Source organism: Argiope bruennichi, chromosome X2, assembly GCF_947563725.1.
Source record: "Argiope bruennichi chromosome X2, qqArgBrue1.1, whole genome shotgun sequence".
Lineage (NCBI taxonomy): Eukaryota > Metazoa > Arthropoda > Arachnida > Araneae > Araneidae > Argiope > Argiope bruennichi.
Window position 1 is genome coordinate 6,721,093 of NC_079163.1, and position 14,591 is coordinate 6,735,683.

General features: G+C 30.0%; 1 protein-coding gene across 1 annotated transcript in view; it reads left to right on the forward strand.

Annotated features, from left to right (window-relative positions):
• LOC129960789 (uncharacterized) overlaps positions 1-6,669 on the forward strand; it is a 54,384-nt gene extending 47,715 nt beyond the window's left edge. Inside the window, exon 4 of the mRNA XM_056074432.1 lies at positions 6,103-6,669. Within this exon, the coding sequence (XP_055930407.1) occupies positions 6,103-6,353 (251 nt within the window). The 3' untranslated portion in view covers positions 6,354-6,669. The remainder of the gene's footprint in view (positions 1-6,102) is intronic.
• Positions 6,670-14,591: the final 7,922 nt, after the last annotated feature.

Below are 14,591 nucleotides of genomic sequence, written 5' to 3' on the forward strand. Positions count from 1 at the left end.
CCATTCTTTTTTCGATTGATGGCTGTAGTGATTGATATCTCATAAATTATCGATCAAACAGTTTCAGATTTCTGCTCGTTGGGAAGGTGACATTTTGAACTAAATAAATTCTTTCGCTGCTTTTTGCTTGGTCTATTCAGTTGAGAGTTACAGGGTGTTAAAAATGGAAGTTAACAAAGAGGAAATTCGGTACATTTTACAGTTTTTCTTTGATAAAGGAGAAAATGCAAGCCAGGCGGTTGAAATGGTTCTTATGGTTCCAATAGAGCTTATGGTTTCGATACGGTAACAACCAATTACGCGCAACTTTGGCTTAGCCGATTCCGTTCAGGTAGGCCCGTCATCGTAAACGTCGATAAAATCACAAAAGTAATCGAAGTTGGCTGGCATGTTAGCAATCGTAGCATCGCCCAGGAACTAAAGATAGACTATAAGACAATTTTAAAACATTTGGATAAAAGTTGGATTCAAAAAGAAGCTTGATGTTTGGGTGCCACACCAATTAACACACACACACACAAAAATCCCATGATGGATCGAATTTTTATCTGAGAAGCTTAGGCCAAACAGAATGAAATCGACCCAATTTTTAAAAATGGGTCACATACGACTGCGGATAAAAAATGGGTCACATACGACAACATTGTGTGAAAGCGATCGTGGTCAAAGCGCGGTGAAGCAGCTCAAACGGTCATCACAACAGAACTAACGGCCATAAAGGTTCTGCTGTGCATTTGGTGGATATGGAAGAGAATAATTTATTAAGAGTTGCTTCCATATGGCCGAACAAAAAATTGGGATCTCTACTGTCAATAGCTGGACCGTTTGAAGCTAGCGATTGACCAGAAATAGGCAGAATTGGCCAGCATGATAAGTGTTGTGTTCCATCAGGACAACGCCAGGCCATACACGCCTATAGTAACCAGTCAGAAACTCCGGGAGCTTAGTTGGGAAGTTTTGATGCATCCACCATATAGTTTGGACTTGACATCAAGCGATTACCATGTTTTTCTTGCATTGCAAAACTTCTTTAGTGAGAAGAAAATGGCATCAAGAGAGTATTGCGAAAATCGATTACTAGAGTTTTTCGTCAATAAGGACCAAAATTTCTATGAGAGAGGCATCATAAAGCTACCTTTAAAATGGAAACAAATTATAGAACAAAATGGTGCCTATTTGACCAAAATTGATAATCCGGAACACATTAAATAAAATATTGAAGTTCACGTAAAAATAACGGGTTTCTTTTTCCCAACCTAATATCCGTATTGCACTCTGCTATTTTTGAAGAGTTCATATTCCTTAAAATAGAAATTCAAGTGCTATCTTTGAAGAATTCATATTCCTTAAAATAGAAATTCAAATGCTATTTTTGAAGAGTTCATATTCCTTAAAATAGAAATTCAAATGCTATTTTTGAAGAGTTCATACATATCTGCAAGTGACATTCGATGACATTGTAATAAAGCATAGCAAAGACTGATGAATTTGAAATAGTTTGTGTTTGTATTCCCACAGGATAGTATTAAAGGAGACAGATTAAAAGTGAAATGATTGACAAATTATTTAAATCCGGGTTGAAAGGGGTTTTGAAATCATGAAAATTTATTTTTATCTATTCGCAAAACTTTTCTAAATTCGTATATGAAAAACTATTTTTCTTTACTTTAAAGAACATTAATAATGAAATCAGGCTCTATATCTTTCTTTTATAGTAATATAGTACAAAAAAAAAATCAAAAATGATCTCATTTCACCATCAACCACAGGTTTCCAAGCGCTTGGTGGAGTAATTTTTAGAATCTTTTCTACATGTAAACATCTTTTAGAAGCTAAAATTCTTGTCTCTAAAATTCCAAATAATCACAGGAAAATTGGAAAAATGGGATAAAAATCATTTCATGCAGACATACGTCTTCTTTTTGTAACATCCTTGAAATTTTCAGGAACCTTAACAAAATGCTTAATCCATTTCGAAAAATATGATCCCTTTAACTTTCCATAAATATTCTTCAACATTTCAAAAATCTACCTTGAGTTTTTTCCTTTGTCACGCTAAAAATTTATTGCTGAATCGTCATTTCATCGTTCATCACTTTCTAACGTCGATAAGGGCAGAAAACAGGGTGTAGAAAGAAAACAGCTTTTAACTGTGCACTTACCTCCTGGTCTGGGTTTGTTGATGCTCTAGTAAGTCCTCCGTTAACAGATCAAGTACCAAATATGAGCAAGCATCACCCATAGGCTTAGTTTTCGTATTAATTGGACAGATTTTGTATATTAAATATCCATTGTAGGGGAGCTCAAGACTGGTTGTAACATGGTAAAGTTTTAATATGCGTTTTATGCGGAGGTTTTTAAAAAAATTTTAATCAGAATTTTCTATAAATATGATTCTAATTAAAAGCCCTATTATATCAACACAATTAAGTGAGAGGTACACAGTTAAGGTAGTGAGAGGTACACAGTTAAGGTAGTGAGAGGTACACAGTTTAGCTAGTCAATGGAAAAATATTTCGTAATCTTTTATTTAAGATAACTTAGTTGGCCTTATCAAAAATAATTTTTCGTTAAATATCTTCCCCATATAATAATATTTAAAAAACTGTTGTAATTTTTTTTCTGGATCACAATATATTTTTATTAATTAACAAAAATGTCGTAAACTATGAGAAGAAGCAAGTTATAACAAAATTTCGAGGCAAATTGTAACATAATACAACTTGTGAGATTTATCTTGAATCGTGTTTGGTTCATGAAGTTTGATTTTCTGCTTTAAATATTATCATGCATCCTCAAGGATGAGACCTCTCTCTGAGGTTTCACCTCTGAAAGAGTCTAATAAAAGCTGGCTTAGTAAAAAAAGTCTTCTTTCCTAACTGACTCACCTGAAAAAGATGTAATAGAAAGAAAAAACATGGTGACATAGTTTATAAGAAACAAAAGCAAGAAAGAAAAGTACGAAAAAATGAGAGATTTGAGAAAGAAAAAATCCAAAAGAACAAAGCGTGAAGAAGAGAATTTTGAACATCAGATTACGAAAAAGAGAAAGATATTTTATATAAGTTTTAGGAGATGTGTGCAATAATTCTGGCGATATATTATAATACAATAACACCCCATTTTGAAGTAACTTTAGGGTTATTTTTGTAATTATGAACTGCGTTCAGATGATATCGTCTGAGCTGGCATTCGCTCTTTAGACTTCCGCGCCATAGTAGTAGAAATACGTCTGACCCCGACGGATTTAACGTGTACCAAATGCACTTACACAGAGGTTCTTCTTTGAAATCTGAACTCAAACTAGGGGTACACCAACCCCGATGCCTTGGCATTAAAAACAGACTATCATGAACCACATTTCTTGTAAAGAAAAATAGATTCACAGTTTAATTTGAAAAATTGAGGTACAAATATGTACGATAGGAAGCAGTCTATCATTTGCTTGCGTTGACTGCAATTCTGATTTTATTAATTGGTTAAACAACTTAACTTTTTAATTTACTGTAAATCAAATAATAATATTTACTATCACTAGACCGATTGTTAATAGTTACCAAATGCCTTTGACATTTTAATTAAAAAATAATTGTAAAGGAAAAATAGTTTTAAATATTATTGTTTTTACTGTTATAATTTATAAAATCCCGTTACAACTCGTCCCATATCCGGGACACGTTTTAGCAACTGACTGATTTTGAAAAAATGTTTTTGGCGCTGAAATCGACAAAATGTTGAATGTGTTTTTAATGTATATTATGAATGAATAGTTAACCTATAAAAAGTAGTTATAATCAAGGAATCACAAATACATTTAAAAAGACAAGCATTTTTCCAAAAACTGTTATAGCTAGTTTCGGCCACCTCTACATTATAACGAAACAAAAAAATTATTAAACAAAAAATTCAATTCATTAAACAAACTGATTTCTATCCTAGCAAAGTATTGTTTTTCATCTGATATGATATATAAGGTATCCCTCAAAAAGCGAAAACTCTTATTTCCTTAACTATTGCAATTAGAAATAATCTTCTAGTTGCCAAGTACCTAAATGTAGGAAAATATTTTGGTTTTGTTAAAGGGGGATAGTAAATTGTTAGAAAAACTAACTTTTTATACTGCCCAGTAGCAAAAAAAAAAAAAATCATTAAAATGTATTTTTTATACTCATATCTATAGGGACATAAAATTACATGCTTCTATCTATAAATTTTTTTGAGATATTAAAAGGTAAATTTGTTGACTTATATCGTTTTTCATACCTATGACTAATGTTTGAAAGAGGCTTTCGTTCTTATTTTCATGGATAATATTCCTATCACGAACGATTATTAAAAGGACAAAATCAGAAAAGTCAGAATTAGAAAATAACAATGCATTTATTAACTCTCATTAAAAATGTAAATTATTTAAAATTTTAAAATATGATCAGAAAGTACACTTATTGAAGTACTTAAAAACTTTTTCAAAATCAACACATTCGACACCTAGAGAAAGTCGCATTCTTTTAACAATAAATGCATATATGTGATCAAGCTCATGACTTGCAACATAAAGACAGGCTTTTTGAATTTTTCGGCAAGAATCTACGGAGTGTGTATTTCCAAATTCAATTCATCCTTTAGTTCAAACATAATGTCAATCAAAACTAACTGAACATAACCGTCACCATTCCGCTTCTGTTGGACAATCTGGAACCAATCAAAGAGATTTGAAAATTGCAGCACAATTTTCTAAAATTGTGGTGCGTAGAAAATTATGGTTTTAAGATGATGAGCGTTTTGTACGATGAATGGATTTTTAGTAATCCGAAGAGAAGGATTTGATTTTACCTAAGGTAGGACCAAATTAAAAATTCTAAACATTTATCATGTAGTCGTCCCTGTAACTGTTTTATCACGGGCTTCACGAATACAGTACAGATTTTTTTTTTTTGTAAAACGTTTTTCGGATCCATTTAACAATAATGGTTTCTAATACAATTTTTTTTAACAATAATGGTTCTCTAATGATTTCTATACTAAAAATAGTTTTAATTTGCAATTTTGAATTCATTTGTTATGTTGTGCATTTGTTACCATAATAAAGTCATTTGTCAGTGTTAAATATAGGCAAAAAGTTTTTGTTTTAAAAGTATAAATTAAATAATTGAAACTGAATATCTGTTGAACTAAAATAAGCTATGAATGTATGTCCATTTTTAGAAATTCATTAAAGTTACCCATAAAAAATCAAGTGATACATATTAGTTATAGCGCATATTTTGTAGAATGGCAACTAGATTTCCCAAAATTATACCCATTGTTATTTTTCACAAAATGAAAATGATGTTTAAAATATTATGAGATGGCAATTATTAGCGTTTATTATTAAAAAAAAGGATACTTTTTTACTTACAGTATTGTTTACTTTTTATCATCATGCTGTCTGCTAGCTGCATCATAATCCAATATCTGACATTTTGAAATTCTCTAGGCTTTCCCTTCTTAAAGGGCTTTGCCTATATTTAAAATAATAACGAATAAATCCCTTTTCCTCAATAAATCAAACATTTCTTTGTTTTAATAAAAGTGAAAAGTGCTAAAATGTTTTAAGTTACGGAGGAATTTATGTTCAAATTACTAACAATATTCATATGTGTCCATGCTATTGACACGTGGCTTTTTTTACTCGCAGTGGTAGGGATGATTTCATTTCACAGACGTTCGATCACAATGTTTTCAGCTAGTTGACAAAGTTATCCCGCCATTAGGCTGACCAACATTTTCTACTGATATGACTTCAAATGCACATGTTTAAGAATCCTTGGGATATTGTCTGCCGGTCGTTCATCATCTCCAGAACAGTCGAAAACTGTTCTACAATAGTGGAGAAGAAAACCTTCCTTTGTAACTTCAGTGACTCCATCATATATGTGCAATATCATTTCAATCAGGGAAAGATACACCTATTATAAAAATGATTTTAATTCCAAAAATTCATTTTTTATAAGTATTTATGAAAAAAAAAAAAAAAGATACGGTTTTCAGGGTGAATATTGTAAAAAACTATTTAAGTGAAAATTTTTGAAATTCTTAAATGTGTTTTAACTTCTTTCCTAGATGATACGGGCGAAACATTAGTCGTTCGAGGCTGTGCCGTCGACAGTGGAACTCTGACAATCGACACTGAGTTGGTCCGCATGAGTCATTGCGGAGGATTTTATTATGAAGATCGTTACGTTCGAGGGTGTGTTCAGAACTGTATGGACGATGGCTGTAATACAGCATCGAGTGTCACTCATATAAAAAAATTCTTGATAGTAGCAGTAGTTTTTTTATCTCTTAAATGGACTAACTATTTATGCAGATAACTTTCAGAATAGAATCTTTTTGTTCGAAGATCTAGATAGAGTTTAATTACATAATTTGCATATCTGTAAATCCTTTTAAAGTCTACAACATATGACATCTATTATATTTAATCACTTAGAATTATGAGTTCTATAGTTTTAGCGGCAAAGCAATGATTGATCATATGTTATGAGTAAATCATTTGACCACATTGTTCTGGTAAAATGTTGATATATTCATTAAAAGGATAGGTTGTAATTAAATGCTGTATTTTGTTTTTAGCTCATGAAAATATGCAACCAAAGTGAATATACATGCAGGTGTAAATAATTTGACTATTGATAGCCATTTACATATATGTATTTATTCATCTGCTTTATGATCGGAATTTCTTTACAAAACATAAATAATTATTTTATAATATTATAGTTATTTTAGTAAAAGAAATCATTTTTAAAAGATGCTATTAGAGAAGTGTCAAAAGTAATGCTGTTGGTTCATAAAATAAAATAAAATGATGAATAATAATATGAAAAGTAAATGTTTTAGAAATTTGTTTCTTTAAATACTGTATAATATGAAATCATGTTATGCAAATATCAGTCATAGCACATGCTTTTATACATGACATAACCTTAACAGTAGTACCATAGATTGAAGTAAGTAATTCTATTTTGAATAGTTTGTAACTCAAAAAGTCACAGTCGAAATGAAAAATATAGAAACAAAATGTTATAGTTAGTTGGAATCATCTTTGTAAAAGGAATTTATGGAAAATATCCATTGTACAATAAAATGAGCTTAATAAAAATTCCATTGTGCACATGAAACTGTGTCTCATCGTTTAGTCCGAATATCTGACTTAATTATGAATGTCTGACTTTATAATTCTGAGGCCAAAGAGCATTGATTAATTCAACATCTAATAGTTTTAAATTTTTATAGAAAATATAAATTTTCTTTTTTTCAAAGAAGTTTTTGGGTTCAACTCAAAATGAAAAAAATAATTTACAATTGTTTACTCTGGTCCAGATATTTTTATTATCTTTCCACAAATTGATAATGTACATCACACATGAAGTGAAACTTGTAAACGCTTTGTTATGCACAACTCAAGTTCCAGATTTTTTTTGTGTTTTCAATTTTTTCATAAGAGAAACCAATCAGAAAACTTTAGAAAATTTTAAAAATGATTGATTAATTATTGATAATTAAGAAGTTTAAAAAAAATTCCATTGAAATTTTCTAACACAGGATGCGTTTTGCTTTCGTGTAAGGTGGAAGACGACATTTTAACTGTTTGTTTAAAAATCCGTTTGTCAATATAACTGTTGCTTATAGAGATTTCTTCACTTCAAAAAGAACCTTCCTACCAAATTATTGTGAATTTCCATAAAATACGAATGAATTTTTTAAATCCTCACACACACACACACACACACACACACACACACACACACACACACACACACACACACACACACACACACACACACACACACACACACACACACACACACACACACACACACACACACACACACACACACCTATCCAATGAAAAGTCACGCAGATAAGCCAGATTTATATTCAAATAGCTTTGATTCGCCATGTTAATTTATAATTATGAAGATTTAGAATATTTTCCATATTTCTCATAAAAGGACTGTCATATGATCGTGAGCATGAACGAAACATGGTCATTAGATATTCAGAGTTCTTAGTAACCTATGAACTATTTACCTTATCTTAGTTTTTTCTGTAAGAATATTTTTCCGGAAGTTAACCCTTAGCATTCCACTCGCTCTGCAACGGGGACATAAGTTGCGCGCTTCTTTAGGATTCAAACACATATAATTCAATTTTTTTTATTTAAATAGTTTAGACAAATCTTTGCTGAAGCTCCAGTTACCAATTTTGGTTGCTAATCGAAATAATTGCCTCGTCTTTCAAAGAATTTAACCGGTAAATGTGATCAGCGAAGCATTATAAGTATCTAATAAAGGACGAATGCAAATTAGTTCGCCATTAGATGTTATAAAAGAAAGTTAAAGGCTAATACTAATTAAATTGCCATTTTTACATTCTTTTATTTAATTTTTTAATAAAATTTTCAGTTATTTGCTCATGTTTAGAGAACACCGCTAGCCTAATTGTAAGGTTTTAGCATTGCGGTCAGAGGATCCCATCTTCGAAACCGCTAAAAGATCTACCGTGCATGTTGGCATGGTGTAGGACAACCTGATGTTAGAGATTGAATGTATTCGTCTTAGTGTGGTGAGAGAAGTATCAGCTCGTCTTCATAACCTAACCATGATTTAAAGTAACTAGACCCGTCCTTAAATAGCCTTCGTGTTGCTTCAAATGAGGATGCTAATATAACTAAAGTTTTAAAAATTTGTCCACTGCTGCATTGTCCTTAAACTGGTGCTAAAATTTTGAAATGTAGCCCATCTATACAGTCTCAATGAAAACATGCTATTTTAATATTTTCAAAGATGAATTTTCAGTTAGTTGATTACTTTAATGAACTTTTGATTTTATACATATGGTGCTACCTACCTGGTCTTGAGAAAGGATTGATTTCACTTGTAGATATATATTTTTTTGATAATAAATTATATGTTAAAGACTAAAAAGTAGAGAATAATTAAAATAAATAAAAATGTACTTTTAAATATATTAATAAAATTGTGCTTTTAAAAGCTGTTTTAATTAAATTTATTATATCATATTATCCAGCCTTTGTCTTTTAATCATCAAAGTAATCTAATTTTTAAAATCCCATTACAAATTTTCTCACATAACGATTGATGGTGATTTCGGATAAATCACTATTACACTTTTCAATAAAATTCAATGAAGAATTGGAAACGCATTCCTTTATAAAATAATGCGATATATTTGTCAGCCTTGAAAAACATACAATAAATCTAGCATTATATTGTCAATACAGAAATCCAGTACCTTGATGTTAAAAAGTCTTGAAAGATTTCTTTCAGAATTAACTATACCGGATAATTTATTTTTCTATAGTTTTCAATTTCCGAGAAATACAGCATCACGGAGTTTAAATGGACTTTTATATTTTCTTTTAGAGTAAGAAACAACAATAAAGTGTCAAATCAGATGTAAAAATTTTCATTGTTTTATTGCTTGAAGTTTTTACACAACATTGCGTTAAACACATCGGTCCAATTGATGTATTGGACCTTTCCTTTATTTCGAGGTTTTCTTTCCTCGAATCGTATCTATTATTTCTTGTTGATTTCTCTGCCATTTATTAGATTGACATTTTGAAAATCAATGTCTTCAATAAGCTCCAAGTGTTATATGAAGATTTTATTGACTCAGTATGTCTCCAAACGACAACGATAGGAAAAATCGATCGAGAAAAATGTTATGTATTCAGTTACAGCCTTCAGAGGTTTGTAACGATAAAAGAAGGAAGTATCAATGGTTCGGAACAAATGACGTTATTACAGAAGCAATTATTACATAATTTTCAGTTTTATTCTTCAATCTTTTTCTATCGAAGAATGTATTTTGAATTATTTTGTTTTTATAGATTTTTTTTTAATGTTACATTGTACTGTAATCCCTGCAGCCGTGATAGAGGACTTTTGTGCTAAAAGGAGGGTGAATCACTTGTATAATATTAGTTTTTTATGGTATTGCTAGATTATCTCCAGCTTCCTGGTTCCAAGTTAATATGTAGCTCTCAATGTTTGAATTTATTCATTTGAATAAACAAGCATATATTAATCCAGAAAATCAATGATATAATAAGGGAAATTTTTATGATTATTTAATTTCAAATGAAAAAATATGAAATACTAATTGAAATTCAATGTACTTAAAAAATTGTTAAATATATAAAGAATATTATTTAAAATATGTTTTTAACATGATAATATCTTTATAAATTTATAGTTTAGTTATATTGACGCCTCGTTTTAAAGCTACACTAGGGCTATTTTGAACCAGGAAGTTTCTATTAGGGTAGTTCGTTATTTTGAACCGCTGTCAAAAGACGAGGACGACACCTGAGCTGGCACCCCTTCTCCAAACTTTCACACCACACCTGCGGGAAGGAATTTGGCCTCGACGGATTTAGCGTGCACCAGACCCGTTTAAATTACGGTTCTTCGGTGGAATCGAACCTCGAACCTGAAACTTTCCGGTTCCGTAGCTAAGAACTTACTAGAAGGCCACTACAGCCCCCGTAAATTTATGAGAAGATTCATCAGTCAGCGGTTGTTGATTGTACTAAAACAATAAATTCCAAAGCTTCATTATTCCGAAAATCGTGGTCGCAGAAGATAGGTTTATTATTTTAAGTGCATAAAAATGTAGACTTCCTTATTTTGTAAGCTGTACACTTATTGACTCAAACAATATAAAAAAATATTTCTAAACTTAATTTAAAGTCTATTTCCAACAAAGTGTTCAGAAACTAGTTATTGATTCACGATTAAATTGCATATTTTTTGTGATCAGCTTTGTCCAGTAGACATTTTGGAGTCGCTGACTGTTATGTTATATCAGTCAGCTATAATATTCATGTAAAAATTCAGCACCGAATTAACTTATTTAGTTTGAACCATTTTTGAATTATTTCACTTCCATATACACAGACGATTTGATGGATTTGTTCTTAAATTTGATTTGTCTTTTTAATAAGAAGTTCAATTTAATTCACCTAAACTGTTTTACCTTTGAGATATCGCATTCAAATGCGTTCCTTAAAGAAGATTTAAACAAAATACAAATATAGACAGATACAAATACAAATACAATACAAGAACAGACACAAATATAAAATTTTACCGTAAAAGCCAAATTTTATCTGAGCAGTTCATTCTGAGTGTCTGTTCGTCCTCACACACACACAAACTTATGGGCATAGTACCAAAGATACATTTTATGACTTGAGAAGGCCTAAAGCATGGAAGTTCATTGAACTTTTTTTTTGTACTCTTTTTATACGAGAATTTACAAATTAAAAAGCATTTACCAAAGTTGAATCGTGATGATATGAAATAATTCCCCACTACATTTTCACTGCTTTTAATGAAACAAAAATCAAGTAAATGGCAGAAATTTGATTTTAAAGTACATTAAAAATAATATCAATTCAGTTGCTTCATTCCTTTTTTATCTTGACCAAATAGAAAAAAAAAAACTCACTTATTAATTTTAGAAAGTTTATTTCCGAATATGCATTAATGTTAATGCTTATTGGCGAAATTTTAAAAAATTATAAAAAATATTTTATAAAATATATAGAGATTGTCATTACTTAAAAAAAAAAAAACTTAATATTTTTAATCGTTAGAATTATGAAGATCAAATAAATAACATGGAAAAAGAATTTGAAATCGTTTAAAGCCAATGGAGTTACTTAGAAAACAATGAATGAGCAACCTTTTACGAACATTTATTTTCCATGATTGCTCTTTTAAAGTGGTCGTGCAATTTTCACAAATACTGATACTAATTCCGAATATGGAATATCGAATTTCAAGTAAAAAAGGAATCGGGCACACAAGATGCATCATAATAAAAAATAAAAGACAAAATGTTTTGTAAGATAAAAATATTTTTAAAAGGCATAAAATATTTGCTTTTACAGTGTAGAAGATGTAAAATTGGTTGCTGATAATGTACCTAATTCTAGAGAAGCCAAATTTGATATTAGCATTGTATGCGCGATAATATATAAGAAATTAAATGAGTAATTATTCTCGACTAGAATTAAATTGCATCGGGTACGTCATCTATGATGTATAATTTATAACGAGTACCGTTTGCTCGAAGTTAATAATCTTAAAAATAAAAAAAATGTGCAGAAAATTTTTGTAATGAGGATTTTTGAACGATTAAATTTTTTTTCACATATAACTAATGCTCATTTTAAGAATACATGGGTTTTTTTAATAAGATAATAATTTTATTGCATAATTACACAGAAAATTGTTTTGGTAAAAGATTTTTCGAATTGTACTCACTGTTAAAATAGCTATATTCATCTTATTGTTAAGCTAAACTTTATTTCAGTATTTCTCCCTCATATGTCATCATAAAGAAAGTACTGTTTCATTCAAGAACTTTTATTGACCATTTACATCCAACACGAAGGTTTTATTTTTTATTTTTTTATTTTTTACCGACCTTAACTGTTTTAATTATTGGTATATATTGCATACATATTTGTATTATGATATTTTGTCAAGCCTTAATTTCAATATATCATGAAAGCTCCATTACGATACACTGGCCTGGTTATTAAAAGTCCTGGGACATGATGAGAAGTTCGATTCCAGTGTGCCAATCCGTGGAGAATGGAAAAGTAGTGCTGTCCTCCAGATGTGCAACAACTTTTCAAGATTGCGATGATCATCCCAAAATAAACCTCGTATTGCGTCAAAATGAATGTAACTTAATTATTTCATGTGGGTTATGAGCAACTTAAGGCATCCGATTAGGTTAAAAAGATGACGCTTCCAGAAAATTGTGAATTTTTTTTATGGTCTAAAAATAAATTCCAAACTTCGTAGATTCTAAAACAATCTTTGTTTTTAATATATGTGAGATAGAGCTGTAGATATAGTAGTTTCAATAATACGCAACAAATAAAAATGAAATCGGATGCAATGGTATTTTTAACCGAAAATGAGCGTATTATTTTATTTTTACCGTAAAATTCTTCAAAATAATATTTGATATGTTTTTATCTCTACCAACTCAACCGTTGTTTGTTTATTTTTGGCATTTCAGTTAAAAAAGCGTGAAAATTACATTTGTTTCCAGCGCCTTTCGATGAACTAATTTACAAATACAATATCTAAATGCATTTTCTGAGGAATGAATATTTCACTGTGATTGATTCACAGAAAACATGGTATATCAAAATAAATTCAATAAAATTTCATGAAATTTGGAGGATGTGATAGACCGCAGATTTTAAGGGATCTTCATTTAGACATGTTTTGCAGACACTTTAAGTTCTAAACATAGACAAATTTTGACAAAAAATCATTAACGGAATCTTCAAACGCTCATAGAATTTTTATTTACTAAAATAATTTTTATCTTGCTACATTTTATATAGTTTATGTAGCTATATATAGGAGAAACAAAAATTAAATATTTCCATTATTTTTTAACTTGCTCTGCTTCTCCTAATATTGAAAATTTTGCTAAATTTTCATTAAATAAACATTTTTCAAAAACTAAAGGCAATGAGAGTAGTTTTTCTTCTAATAGTGACATTTGAAGTCTCTTTTAACTATTTAGAAACAGTAAAAAATGTGTATGTATCATTTAAAAAAAAATTCATCTTCGAACCTAGTCGGAGACCTTAATCGTAAATCTTTATTCAATCTGTAGATTCATTTTTGATTTTCTTGCTCTCTCTATAGAAATGGCTCAATGGTAGTAAACAGGGGGTACAACTGAGCATGGAAAGAGATATGTGACCAATAAAGAATTCCAGGATAAATCTGTTTAACTCTTAAGTACTTGATATTATCCTTATGTAACGTACAATTTTGTCTTCTAAAATAATATGAAACTAAAATTGAAACATTAATGGGTGCTGCTATCAATAAGAATCCTAACGAAAATGTTATTTAATCATTTTACAATATATAGAAGGCACTCCGAGAACTGATGAAAAAAAAATCAATAAAATTTTACATTGGCGGATGTATGCCTCTTAAGTTTTTTTTTTTTTTTTTGTATGTTTGAGAATACCACATTTCATTTTGTGATGTTGAATTAAAAATTACCATTTCAAAAGTAATGTATTTATTACTCTTTTGGCCATCTGACTAAATATTTGTTGTAGGTTACCTTTTGTGCATGTTGCTTATTGGCAACATTTGGCATAAAGCTTAAATGATTCTGAGTCATTTTAGTTTTAGATAATAAGAGGTAATCAAGAATGATTTAATATAGTTCTTTTTGACTTATTGCTTCTATCCTACTCAGAAATTGTTTTGAGGGAGAGATCTGGACTGAGGTATTCCAAACGAGAGTGTCATCTATTAAGAAAGTTATTTCTTGCAGTTTTTTCTCTAACCTTTTTCAAAATCCTCCAAAAGTAATATTGACTAAAAAAGTAATTGAAGAATTTTCTCATAACTCTGGCCCCACCTTGAAGAATAAAGGTCTCTTTATGCAGAGAAAAAAATGAAGTGCAAATTCCTGGATTGCAGAAAATAAGCGAAATAAAATATAAAAATATGGTGTTG